This window comes from Gavialis gangeticus, unplaced genomic scaffold (assembly GCF_001723915.1).
Source record: "Gavialis gangeticus isolate Ggan-Ray unplaced genomic scaffold, GavGan_comp1, whole genome shotgun sequence".
In the NCBI taxonomy this organism is placed as follows: domain Eukaryota; kingdom Metazoa; phylum Chordata; order Crocodylia; family Gavialidae; genus Gavialis; species Gavialis gangeticus.
The window spans coordinates 18235196-18249138 of NW_017728995.1; the positions used below are offsets into that span (position 1 = coordinate 18235196).

General features: G+C 41.6%; 1 protein-coding gene across 6 annotated transcripts in view; it reads right to left on the bottom strand.

The window, feature by feature from the left end:
* Positions 1–2265: 2265 nt before the first annotated feature.
* The window catches only part of TNIK (TRAF2 and NCK interacting kinase), a 357471-nt gene continuing 345793 nt past the window's right edge, over positions 2266–13943 (bottom strand). For all 6 annotated transcript variants that reach the window (XM_019503300.1, XM_019503299.1, XM_019503298.1 and 3 more), the window contains 5 exons: positions 12426–12526; positions 10053–10202; positions 8232–8391; positions 7294–7433; positions 2266–4457 (listed from right to left, as the gene is read on the bottom strand). In XM_019503300.1, coding sequence (XP_019358845.1) covers positions 4374–4457; positions 7294–7433; positions 8232–8391; positions 10053–10202; positions 12426–12526 — 635 coding nt within the window. In that variant the 3' untranslated portion in view covers positions 2266–4373. The remainder of the gene's footprint in view (positions 4458–7293; positions 7434–8231; positions 8392–10052; positions 10203–12425; positions 12527–13943) is intronic.

Below are 13943 nucleotides of genomic sequence, written 5' to 3' on the forward strand. Positions count from 1 at the left end.
TTGGGGGGGGGGGGGATTGTGTGGGGTGGGGAAAGAGTTTGACTAAATCGTTTAAAAAAGGACCAACAGTTTAAGAACTGTTGTGTGCATGATACTGCAAGAGCAGAAATCTCTTGAATGCAGAGGGACGCACTGGTTAGGCCTTTCCCAGTTTCACATAAAAATGACATTAAAGAATAATAGCATTTCTTGTTTCAAGGACTAAATGACTCCTGCAGGAATCAAGGAGCTATTTCCACATCATTCTCGGCAGCAATGATGATCATCTGATCTTGTGCGGAGGATGCTATTTTCCTAAGAACTTCTGCTTTGTCACGGAGCATTGATCCCCTAAGTACCCTACAAGGACCTTGGTTTATTTTACCCCTGTGGTCTGGTAGTGGGGAGTACCCCATGGGAAAGTGTTAGTACAAAAATATAAAAGGCATGACTTCTTGTTGAAGTTTTGTGTTTTATTGTAGTTGGCACCAGAAACGCTTTTGATCTAGGTTATGTTCATGTACATATGCTGTAAACAAGACTGCATTAATATTGGTTTCTCATGATTTTGTTTCAATGACTGTGTGGTTTTAAAAAATACATTCACAAACTACCTTATGTTTAAACACAATGATTCCCTTTTATTTCATAACTGTACCCAAAAACCCACAATAAAAAAATCATTTAAAGCTGTGTATTCTGAACTCATCACTTCAAGAAAAAAAAAAAGTTATCAGTTTGCAACTTAATTTAAATAAGAAGATTCTGGTTTAAGGTAACCACAGTGAAAATATAGAGAGCTGGTGGCAATCACTGTCAATGATGAGACTCATTCTCGCTCTGGTTGAATTCCAGTATCTGGCTATTACAGTAGTTGCTAAATTTAATAAGCCTGGTTATTGCTAAATTTGTTACACTGGAATTTCACATATTGTTGTACTACTGTGTATCCACTGCTACAGAAAGAAGCACAAGAGGTGTGTAGATGGCAGGGAGAGCAGGGCTGAGGAGATGGTAAGAGGTAGGTCTTTTTTCTGACCATTCAAGGGCAGCTTTAGTTTGAAAGTATAGCATGCCTGAGTTATTTACCTGCTCTGTAATTAAGGACACTTTTTAAAGTGCCCCCAGTGCTTTGCTGGGGCTGGTAGACTGAAGCCTTAGCACAGCTGTTCTGGAGCCCTTTTAGGAACAAGCAAGCCTAAACTGGGCTGCTGTTCAGCAAAACACAATTGCTGCTTGGAGACACCCGCTGAAATGTGCTCTGCAAACTTCCCAGCAATTCACCATTTTCAGAAAAAAATCTCTCTGTGGGCTCACTGAGAACTGCAATTACAGACAATGTGTTGGTAGCTGCTAGCAGCACACACAGAGCTGGGCAGCCATGAGCAAAGCAGCACAAGATGGTACCAACAGACTGCCTAGTGCCCTTGGAGCCCCGTCTCAATGAAGCCTCTGACCATTCCTGCCGCAAGTGGAATTGCAGTGATATCAGAAACTGCCGACAATGGACCAGGGCATCACCACCGACTGAGTCTGAGGCCCCAAAGTGATTACCCTTGGACAGGTCCTTAATGCGGAAGATGCATCCATTAAACCAACAGCACTGGATGGCACATTGAATTGAGATAAAGGTCTACACGTTATTTTTTTGAAATTATTATTTTTTTCTTTTCTTTAAAAAAGCTTATTTGTGACTCAGCATGAGAGCCTCAGAAGTGACACTGTAAAACATGGACCGGCTTTCCTAACCTAGAAAGCCACATTGTTAAAAGTTTTAAGAATGATCTTATTGGGCGCTTGTACATGTGACGGGGGTTTAGTCCTTCAGGCTTCCATTCTGTGCCCCCTGAATTGAAACAGGGAGGTTTATTTTCTCTGCCACCGTGTAGATGTCATTGCTCTTAATCTCATGAAATGCTCCGCCCACTAGTCACAATAAATTACTGCAAGGGGCACCACATAACGATCCATTCTGCTGAGGTCTTCACGCTATATTACAGCAGGGGGTGCCTATAGCACACAGCAAGTTAGTACGTACAGACGACTGTGTGGTGCGGTTTAATTAATTTAGGTAATTTAATTGTCATTTCATTACTTACATTAATTTCATTTTTACATGTATTTTACACATTTTTTAAATTTGAGTTTTTTCCCCCCAACATTTTACAAATGTTTTACTTTTATTTTATTATTTGCATTCATATCTTTATTTTTCTTCTTACCTTATTTTTTATTTCCCCATATCTATGTCATCAAGTAAGCTATTTCATGTGTAAATCCATTTGGTTTTTTATTTCACTCGAACAACCACCCCTACGAACAGGGTGCACACATTCTCCTATTATTTATATGTGCACAAATCTGCACCTCATGAATTTCCTTTACAGATATATATCTATACCTATATCTAGACATAGATATCTATATCTCTTTCCATGCATACTGGAGTGTTGTGGTGCACTAACTGGAACTCCAGGAATGTGCTCTCTGCATTATTTCACGGGGGCCCCAACCCCTAGGAAGGGGACTGAGGTGGGATGGGAGGGGGGAAGGGGTTCTCAACCTTTGTTTGCTTTGGGTTTTAGGTTTTTATTTTGTTCACTGGCCATTTAAAATGACTTTAAACCAAACTGGTACCCACCACTACAATAATGGTTTTGTGTAGTCTGTTATTGTACAGCAGAGACTGGCTCAGTGACAGATTTCCCCCTCTCCCCTCCCAATTAATGAAGGATTAAAATTTGGCCAACTACTGTTGACTTAATTTTTTTTTTTTAATTCCTTATTATTAAATACACTGGAGATTGCCAACTGAGTTCTCTATATGTCCCTGGAGGCAACAGTGCTGTGATGAACAGCTAAATGAAAAAAACAAAACGAGGTAGGTTAAAAACAGCAACACAGATCTCGTTATGCAACACCCTAATACCACAGGCGGCCATGCTTGCAGCTATTGAAAAAATAATCCCAGATACTCACTTAAAACTTAAATCAACTGAGCAGAGATTATAAGGACACAATTCAACCTGAACTAAATACACACATATTTCTGCACAGATGTTATCTTTCACTGTATGTTGGGTAATTCATAGGGAGCGGATGGGGCAGAAAGTGATTTCAGAATCTTGGCCAAAGAAACTCTAGTCTTTAAGCTCTTCACAGTCCATTTCCAGTAATACACCTCCTCAAATTGGGTTACTAGATCATTCCCTCTTTCCCCTGCCCTAAGGGGATGCAGGCCTCTCAGAAGTTTCTGACTCGTCCATCTCAGTGTTGGAATCTAGAGAATGGGCTCATGCAACAAGGTCAACAGAAGCCATCTTTTCACAAAAAACAATCTTTCAAAGAGCTAAACACACTCCACTCCTTTTGCAATCAGTGGGAGTCTTGAAAACTCAAGACTCTCACAGGAGCCTACTTTCATGGCAGATCTGACCATGCAGCTGACCGAACCTTCTTAAGACCTTAGTGCAACTGGACCTAAAGTTAGAAGCCCTGTCATCCCAATGGCTCTGCCCATCCCTCCATAAAGTTTGGTCACCATTCCCATCCCACAGCCTCATGTTCCACTCCAGTCTTTTGCCCTACCCTCTTGCACAACGTAGCATAGGGGAAGATATGCGAATTCTCCCTCCCACTGTCTTCCGGAGTAACAACAAATGGCACTACTGTCCCTATCAACACACACCATTATGTGAAGTTCCATATAGAAATATGGACTGACAGACTGACAAAAATGTTGTTGATTTTATTAGTCTAAGGCTAGTAGCTTAGCCATTTAAAATCCATTTCCCAAAAGAGGGGAAAAAACTATTATTTTTTCTTCTTTAAAAATCTGTTAAGCTGTTGCTGCCAAAAGCAACATGTAAATGTTGGTGAAGGCAAAAGATTTCTAAAATTACCCAGCTATACGGTTATGGCCTTCATCACAAAGATAAAAGGTACATTTATTGTGCTGTCTCTCACCAGTTTTAACTGGTAACTTTACAACATACTATATATTTGATGCTAGCAGGCAGACAGAATTAAAAACAGACTTTTTGACACCATTTCCTTCCCCATTCTTACAAAGCATGGGGACAAAGAAAAAAAATCATAACCCACTATAACACAGCTTAATCAGGAGACCTCAAGAGGTTCATTTCCCTAGTTCCAAGTGCAATATGTCCATTTCTGACCAAACACAGTGTTGCATTCTTGGGATCTCCAGTAAATCTTCTCTCTCTCTCTATCACCGGACTGCAACGATGAAGGTGTTCTGTATTGTGTAAGAGTGTGTAGGGGACGGTGTGATCCACGAGGCCTTCCACATCTGCCTCTAGTGTTAGTCCACATGTTTAATGTCCTTTAAACTAGAAATAATGCCATGTAGGTAAGTGCCAAGTGCTCTTCTGTTACCAGTTCATCATGGAATTTCTGTTGAGGGTCATGAAAAAAACTTGGCTACTTCCTCCAGATCTCACCGATGCAAAAAATACCTATTTGGGGGGGAAAATAAAACAGCTGATTTTCTGACTGCCACCATGTGACCATTTTGTCACTCATTTCATTTCTGCCAACCATCAGTTTTCTTGGAGTCACACAGGATGAGCAACAAACCAGCAACCTCGAGATGGAAGGTCCCCACTTCCAAAACTAGTCTCCTCAGCCATTTTCAATTTTTCTTCAATGTATTTGCTTATTTAGCCAAACAGAGACAGGACACCTGATTTCTAAGGAAGTCTGGCCAGATTTTTATTTATTTTGCTTGTGGTTCACTTACATTGAATGCAGTCTCTTCAATACCATACTTGACCCTCACATGTTGCTGGTTTTCTCAAGAGGGCGATCAAATTTTACAATGGATTTGCTGGAACTTTCTCATGATTGTCTCAGCCTGGGGTTTAATACAGTCCCTCTAAGTAGGTGACACTACTCATCCCTATATATTTTTGGTATGCAAATGGACAACCTTAAGTGACAGTGTAGAGAAACTAGTATCAGATGGCAACACAGGGAGCCAATGTTAATGTCAAAGGAAATCTGGAAGGTGATTTGCTTCCGCAGTGAACTGGCATTGCCTGTGTTCCATGCAAAATCGAAGCCAGTGGAGACTGATCCAAAGAGCCAGAATATAATTGATGTATAGGGTGAAAAAAAATGTTGGGGCATTCCTGATTTCCCATCAATACCACCAGTACCAGGGTGAGGGAAGTGCAAAAATATGACTTTTAGTATAGAAAGGGCAGGTAGTGTCCCTATTAACGAGGCTGCTCAGCAGTTCCCTTTATACGGCCTTGTCTTCTGTTGTTTGTAACTAGATTTTAACCATTTGGTCAATGCTTTACCTGGTAGTTGACTGCCTTAGCCTGAACTATGCTAAATATTTTGGAGGGGGTGGGTAGACCAATAACAATGGTTCAACTATTTTTGTGAATGAGACTATGGCAAATTAGACTGTTTTGCTAGGTTACAGAAACCTGGTGTCCTTTTCTGTCACCTGTATGTTTTACAGAAGAGTCTAGAAATTTGACAAGGAGGTGGCATGTGTGTCAAGGATGTGCCTTTTTGCAGTCCTTGTGGAAATCCCCCCAAATTTGACCAAGTTATAAGCTCCAGGGGGAAAAAAAAAAAAAGGAGCAACCTGTGTGTGTAGACTAAATAGCATCTACCACCCCCACCAGGTGGAAAATATGTCCGTGCTGGGTCTAAACAGTTCAACCCTGCTCACAATCCACTGGGTGTTGATGTTATGTCATATGATGGAGTTGCTGGGGTACATTCAGTTTGATTTTAAAACACTCAAGAAATTATGGCTGGAAAAAACGTTGAAGGGACATTATCAAGGTTGCAACATCAAATAACTGAAAAATTAGGAAATGCCAGAATCAGAGATAACCTGTTTAACCTTACTGTGTCACTCTTGCATGTAGGCATTATGAAAAATTCTTTAGCAACATGATTATGGATGACTTTTTCTCCAGTCTCCCTACCTCGGTCAGTGCCTGAGACTGATGGTATGCTCTTAACAAACAACTAGTTACCTCCTCAGTTTTCAATGGGACCGTCGGGCTATCTCCTCCGAAGACAGAATAATGAATTTCTTCATGGATGTTTCTAGGACTTCCATTGTAATGGAATTCAAGTGCTTCATAAAAGCTCACTGATCTTCACAACTCTTGTGAAGAACGGGATTATGCATTGTCCTCATTTTACAGATGAAGAATTGAGTCAGAGAGAGATTTAAGGTGAAAAGCTTCCACTAATCTGGGATGTCCATTTTGAGACCCCTTGGCCTGATTCACGAGAATTAATTCAACTGCAGCGCAACTGCTCAGCACTGTTGCAAACCATCCCCTAAGGTAATAGGTTGGGCACTGAGGAAATGCAGAACCTATTACTGGGACCAGCCGTGAAAAGCTGGGCTTATGCGACTTGACCAGCTTCATAAATGAACTCTGTGGCAGAAGCAAGCACAGAACCAGTTCTCCAGGGCAGAACTTATTTGCCTTCACCCTCACAGTATCCTCTCTCTTTCTGCAGTCCATTAGCTCATTCACTACAGACCTTCCAATTTCTGCAAATGAGGAGGGGGTCCTAAAGACAGGAGTCTCCTTTAGTATACAGCCCTGATTCATCCCCAGAACAAATTCATTTTGTACAGTGAATGAGGCAGGGGTTCTGGATAAAAAACTAGTATGTTACCACATACTTAAGGACTTCTGACAATGTGGACAGAGGCAACCTTTTTCTGGCATTTCCAACTTTTGCACACTTGGCTTTGCAAAGCAAAGAACACACTTTCAGTGTTGTGTTAGTGTGGGATTGACACTGACCTGAAAAGACTCTAAACTGATTTAAAGGAGATGATTTGTGATGGTATGATATTTCAGAGTCCAGTTACTTAGGTGGGGCAGCTTGTACTGGACTATTAGTTTCAAGCATTTCCACTATGATGGATGGGGGATGGGTTGCATAGAAAAATCACTATAATAAATGTTGTGTATAGAAATACAATTGATCTGCTTTGGTTGATTAAAGATTAGTACATAGTCCCGCTGTATTCCAAGCTGACACTTCCATTTGCTTTATTATTCACCCTTGGGAGAAATTCAGACTAAATCAATGCCGGTTCCTCTCTTCCCATTCCTGGCAGGAAGCCATATCTACCTAAGAGAATGACTTTGAGCAGGCTGTGGGTGGTGTTTTATTAAAAGACCTTCAAATTAATTACTTATTAACCTCAATATAAAATGTGACCTAAGGTCTCAAGGTAGCTGGCTGGATCTTAAAAAACATAACACACTGATGATGCAGGCTTTGGAGTGGACTTACCTTATCATTCCTCTCACATAGAAACTTTAACCTTTGGGCTCGTTTGTGCATAAATACTCCATCCAAATGTCCTGTCTCCACTGAACGGATCTCAATAGCTTTCTCTCCCCAGCCCATGATTTGATTGGAATGAATGTAGGCTGTCAAAAGGAATTTCCAACAACTGCATTAAAAACATTTGCTGTCCTAGAAATTACAAAAATGAGCAAAGCAGTTCTCCCCAGTCTTGCTCACAGATCATCTAGAGCAGTGGTTCTCAACCTTTTAAGGTTTGAGGCACCCCTTGGAAAATGTCAACTCTTAGTTTTCACTTGTTTTTGGACTAAAAGAAAAACAAAAGAGCAATTCTTCTGTTGCAAAGAACTCAGCAAGACCACCACAAGGCAGAATGTTTTTAATACTATGGATTCCTATTTGAAATTTCTGGGTGTAGCTGGTGAATCATGTTTGCACAGCTTTGCCATAGCATCCTGGTTGAGAATCACTGGTCTAGAGGAACCACATAGCAATATGCTCACCAGGGGTGGGGAAAGCCAGCCACATTGAGAGAAGGCACTCAACAGCAATAGTTCTTGGACAGTGTTTTTCATAAATCTTATTGCCTTTTAATAAGTCAGCATCATTACCCCCATTTTATGGATGGGGGGAAGTGAGATTGCAAGGGGAAGCAACTTGCCCAAGGTTACACAGCAGGACAATGGCAGCATCAGAAGGAGAACCAAGCTTCTTATGAGTCCCCGTCTTGTGCCCTATCTACTAGACCACAGTGCTTTAAACCAGGAGTCTAATGGTGCAGGACCAAGCCATGAATGCATATACATGTCCTTTGTCTGACTGGAGAAGAATATTTTAGATTGGTGTTCAAATGACCCCATGGCTCCCTTGATCTCTCATCTTACTTTTCATTTGCCTATGATGAGGCAGAAAGATTAACCTACCCACAGAAGTTGGCATTTCTCCCCACTGGAGCACCACATCTTTAGTTATTCGTCCATAGGTGTTCACATACACCCCTTCATCCTCATAGCACACAAGCATCTCCATCCCATCTGTTTTAGGCAGGATGACGATGGCGTGAGGAGTAATATTGCCCTGAATCTGAGGTTAAAATAAAACAAAGAATCAGTAGGAAATTGAATTGGGAAAAAGAAGAGCCTTAAAAAACCCAAAGCCCAGTACACAGACATTAAACAACTATGCACAGACATTTAAAGCATAGGCTCGAAAAAGAGTAATTTGTCATATTTACCCCATCATCAAAATGTCTCAAGTGTCAAAGGGAAACAGCCTCAGCAATTACAAGGAGACAGCAACATTCACATACACCCCAAAAAACGATGGCTGACATTTGAGAGCAATACAAACCAACTGCAATTGACTGATAAATATACCTTATGTTCAAATTACAGAGGAGCAGAAATAAAGAATATTGTGTACAGAACTGGGGAGAAAATGGTTTTGTTTCTTGAATAATTACACTTGGAAAAAGGACAGAAACTGGGATGCAGCAACTCCCCTGACATGTCTTTTCTTCAGTGGCTAAAACAATATAATCATCCTACGCTACACCTCTGTGCCTCTTCCGGCTCCCACTCAAGTACAAGATAGGATACTCTCTGAGGCTGGCCATTGGTCTGATCAGACCGGGCAAATCTTATGCAGATTTAAAACACAAGTCCAGCTATACCAGTTTCTCATACAGTTTGACCTAACAGCTTGAAGTGGAACTAAACCAGGCTGAAACCAAATGAAACTTAAACCACTGCCTTGTTAATAATACATGCTTAAACCAACGTAGTTGAAATGAACTGAATGAACATTAGTAGAGATCAGGAAAGTCTGGCTGTATGTTTCCACAGAACTGGGTGCAGCACTTCAAGAGGGATGTGCCCAGCCTGGAGAGGGTTCAGAGGAGGGCCACCCACTTGGTGAGAGGGCAGAAGGACAGGCCCTACAAGGAGAGACTGAGGAACCTGAACCTGTTCAGCCTCAGCTAGAGGAGGCTGAGGGGGGACCTGGTGGCTGCCTACAAACTCATCAGGGGAGATCAACAGCAAATAGGTAGAGCCCTTTTCTTCCCAGCACCACCTGGGGTGATAAGGAACAATGGTAATAAGCTGATGGAGAATAGGTTTAGGTTAGAGATCAGAAGGCAATTTTTTACAGTTAGGGTGGCCAAAATCTGGAACCAACTTCCCAGGGAAGTGGTCCTCACCCCTACCTTGGGCAAATTCAAGAGGAGGTTAGATGATCACCAGTCCAGGGTCTTGTGAACCCAGCATTTATTCCTGCCTGTGGCAGGGAGTCGGGCTAGATGATCTGTTCAGGTCCCTCCTGACCTTAGCTACTATGAAACTATGAAATGACTAGTTTCCTCATAACTTCTCCTCTTGCTCAAGTTCCATTTCTATCTGTTAATCCTACAAGACATTCTGAACTCTGAGGTTATTTTGTAAAGGCTCCATAGCCTAACCCAGTTGCACTTGCTCAGGAAAATTATACTGCTAAGGGGCAAAGCAGAAGAGATGGGATTTGGGACCCCACTGAAGGATGCCACACTCTGGACACCCAAACACTTGGGATCCCATGTTGTTAGAAGGCGCAACAAATCCTTACTAGAGGTGCAGTGAATCTCCCTGCCTCATTCATCTAAGCACAGCAAGTTATCAGCATTTCCAGCACTTGACACTACTTCCCAGACTGTTTGGAAACCTGCATCCTACTAGTCATGCAGTAAAATTGCTTTTTCATATACTCACATGAGATGGAATATAGATATCGTAAGAGTTCCCCGAATCCACATCAATCACATGGAAACCAGTGTGTGATCCAAAGATAACCTTTAATCTTTGACCCTCCTCCACTGTGAGATCAACAAGCAACGGTTTGTGCTGGAGATCTGCAAAAGACTTTTAAAATCCCTTCAGTCAGCTTCACAAACAGATCCCCATGCTGGCAGCTTGCTACAGTTATAGAACCATATTTCCTTGAATTTATCTCTTATTAAATGTATCATTAGTTATATTCCTATTTTAAATCTCAGGTGCCTGGGACGGAGAGTAGTATTTCTTGGTCACTTCAGCTGTCTATGCAGATTTGCTATTGCAGCTCTTTTTATTACAATATATCTTACAAGAAGCCGTGAAGTTCTGCTCTAATGTTTTTCCTTGCCTTTTTAAGTAACCATCAGGCTGTCTGACATGTTACATAAATGCTGCATTTTGCCATGCAGACACTATAAATAGAGATTCAGATACAGAACAAGCTTGAAAGCCTGTGCATCTCCATACGAAGACTGTCACACTCCGCTACCACCTCCCCCACCTTCAGAATATATGTCCCATACATATCCCTTGTCTTTTCCTCACAGAGGGGCTTTTCAAACTTAGGGATACAATACCCTAAAATGCCTATATAGGCAGCACAAAAGTACAGCTAATCTCTGCCTGTACTGGGGTTTTAAAACAGTTAGCTCTCATTCTTATGTTGTGGTATAGTCTTGCTAGAAGTACAAATAGTCTGCACAGGACAGTATGGGCAAGGACTATTTGGAGGTCCTGAAGTCACAAAACCCCTCAAGGACACCATAAGTTCATGTTTTGTCTTTTCCTCTTATGGCTTGGACAAATCTCATCCCTTGCTGTCCCTTCATTTTGACAGGTGCCTCAGAAAAGCTCTAGAATTTAGTCCTTTAAACAGGGTCTCTTTTAGTTTTATTTCCAGTTTCCTTAGGCCCCAGCCACCACTGAATCTATTCAGCCTCCACAAGAAAAGACTGAGAGGGGGATCTGGTGACAGTCTATAAGCTCACCAAGGGGACCAGCAGAAAATAGGTGAGGCTCTGTTCCCCCGGGCACCACCTGGGAGAACAAGGAATAACAGCCACAGATTGATTGAGAGCATACTCAGGCTCAATATCAGGAGACATTACTTTACGGTTAGGGCTGCCAGGCTCTGGAATGGACTCCCAAGGGAGGTGGTGCTCTCTCCTACCTTGGGGGTCTTCAAGAGGAGGCTGGACAGATATCTAGCTGGGGTATTATGATCCCAGCACTCGTTCCTGCCCAGGGCAGGGGGTCGGACTTGATGATCTGTTCAGGTCCCTTCCAACCCTAGAAGCTATGAAACTCCATGCCACACATCTCCTGTAGTAGGGTGCAGGCAAAGTAACCAAGAAGGAGAGAAAAGGGCTTTGTATTGCCCCCTCAAGGATGCTTTTTATTTGCATAGTTCCAGGAAAGGTGGTGGACACTATTTAGCCCATAGACTGGCAAAGCGGCTACTGAACTAATCAGCAACTTCATATCTCTCCTGAAGTGTGGGGAGAACTGTCCCATTACAATTCTGGTTTATTCTTTGCAAGAAGCCCACTTATGCTGGGCTTTGCTCAGGGAAGAAGACCCTGTCCTAAATGAGCCACATACAGTAGATGGGTGCAAACTGCCCAACCCTGAGCATGAAAAATTCTCTGAACTTGCTGTTCCCTTGCAGATAGTGTTTGCACAGATCTAAACATGAAAAGTGCTTTTGAAGTGCAGATAGCAATGTATGAAAGACCAGTGAAAAAAACTTGTGGGGTGGGAGATTAAAAAAAAAGTGGCCTCTAATATGGATTTTTATACATTGAGATACAATTTGTATTGGGGAAACAAGCTTCTTAAAATGCAAAACTGTATTATTATTAAAAACAAAAATTAGTGGTAAATGAACTAATTTATTTAATCTGTATGACAAAATTAATAGTTGAGAAGTAAGATGGCCAAACCACTGAGCAAAAAAACCCCACTAAGCACAAGTAAGTGCTAATGATTCTTAGCTCTTTATCTTGCACCTTTAATCCATGATTTTTTATTTATAATTTGCAAAGGCGGGTAAATACAATATCTCAGTTCTCAAAGAATCCGTTTGTTTGCCTGAAGCATGGGAGAGTTACATCATTAAGACATCTGCCAGGTAATGTTTTAGTCGGTTCATTACATCATTAAATAAGTGAGCTGCCTCTCCTTGCCCTGATCTGGTAAGAAGCCTGTGGACTATAACTAAAAGAGGTATAAATACTCTTAATCTGCATAATTACTATATTCCAATGCATTTATAATTATGGAGAATTTTTTAAAGTAACACAAACATACCTTAAATGCCATAAACTTGTGATATGGTTTAGGAGCCCAGGCATATATCTCTACAGCATTCTTTAAGGCAATCACCAAGAACTTGATTCTTTCATATTTCACTAAAATTAAAATAAAACTGATTTTTAAAATATCCATTTAATTAAAGCAAGATTGAACAACGTATCTCAAAGAAGGGCTTCCGAGGCTATCTTTCCAATAGAGAAGTTTCCATCTGATACATATAGATGAATCTAAAGTTTAACTATTACTGTGGCATACCAAATTCCCCCCGCCACCTTCACAATTCCTGTAGTCGTTTTCAAAATACTATTTGTGAATTGGAATTCTGTCAGGCCAAATATCACCTACAAATAAAAGGGAAAAAATCATTTTTTTCTTGATTAAGCCAGATGTAAGACTATAGAACAAAAAATGCAATTTGATACCTTTCTATGGTAATTAATGTGAGGTTAATCATATTTAAAAAGGAGATCATTTAATAATAACATATTTTAAGGAAGTTTTCTTTCAAAAACTTTTCCATCAAACTAAATCTTCCTGAACTGTGGACTGTGAAAGCAGCAGCTCATTCATTCATTCATTTATTTAAATTACCACCTGTTGTTACAACAAGGGGCATTTGTGTTTATGCTTCATAGCATACATAGGTTGGTCACCATTTGCTAGCTAAGTTTAGGAAGAGCACGGAGTCAACTGTATACTGATACAAGTTTTAAATCATCTTACAAAGCACCTAGCATCAAAGATAGGATTTTAGACTACACAGTTTATTAGTTAGTTTTGGTGTGGCAATGCTGGTATTCCCATCAGAAGAGTGGAGTACTATCAGGCGCTGACAGGTGGTAACTTGAGCTGCTCAATATGGCTAAGGACAGATATTCAAAAAGCCTGAGCCTGAATTGATTCAATCTTTGCAGGTTAGTCTAACCCGGCTAGGCTAAATCACTTTGTAACTGCACAGACATGCCAGACATGAAGGCACATGCCTGCAGTGGCTCAGGCTAGAAGCTGGGGGGGGTGCTAGTGTAGTCCTCCCTTCCCTTCCAAAGTGCTGAGCTGAGGAGGACGTGGCCAGGCCCCAGCAGGACACTTTGATTAGGGAGGGGTGCCCCACTTCTGACCAGCCCAGCAGGAAATTGATAACAGAGTTCATCACCCCATTAAGAAAACAACAGAGGGACATTACCGGCTACCTGCTGATTCTGCCTTTGTCCTGTTTGCCACAGCATGGATGGTAGCCAGCATGTGGTCTGCTAGCTAATGCTGAGAGGTGTCTGTAAGGCAGAGGGGACAGGGAGAGGAAGGCGGGAGCAGGGATGCCTGCAGTCTGTGCCAAGCTCAAGCCAGGGAGCAGAGGGGAGAGGCTAGTGCTGTGGGGAGCAGAGAGCCCCGCCCAGCCCAGAGAGCATGCCAGGATGCTGGGGATGTCTGATTGGACATAAGCCAGCAAGGGATCTGGGAAAGACATTGCATAAACCAGTTTGACCCAAATCAGTTAAGTCTGATACTACATTC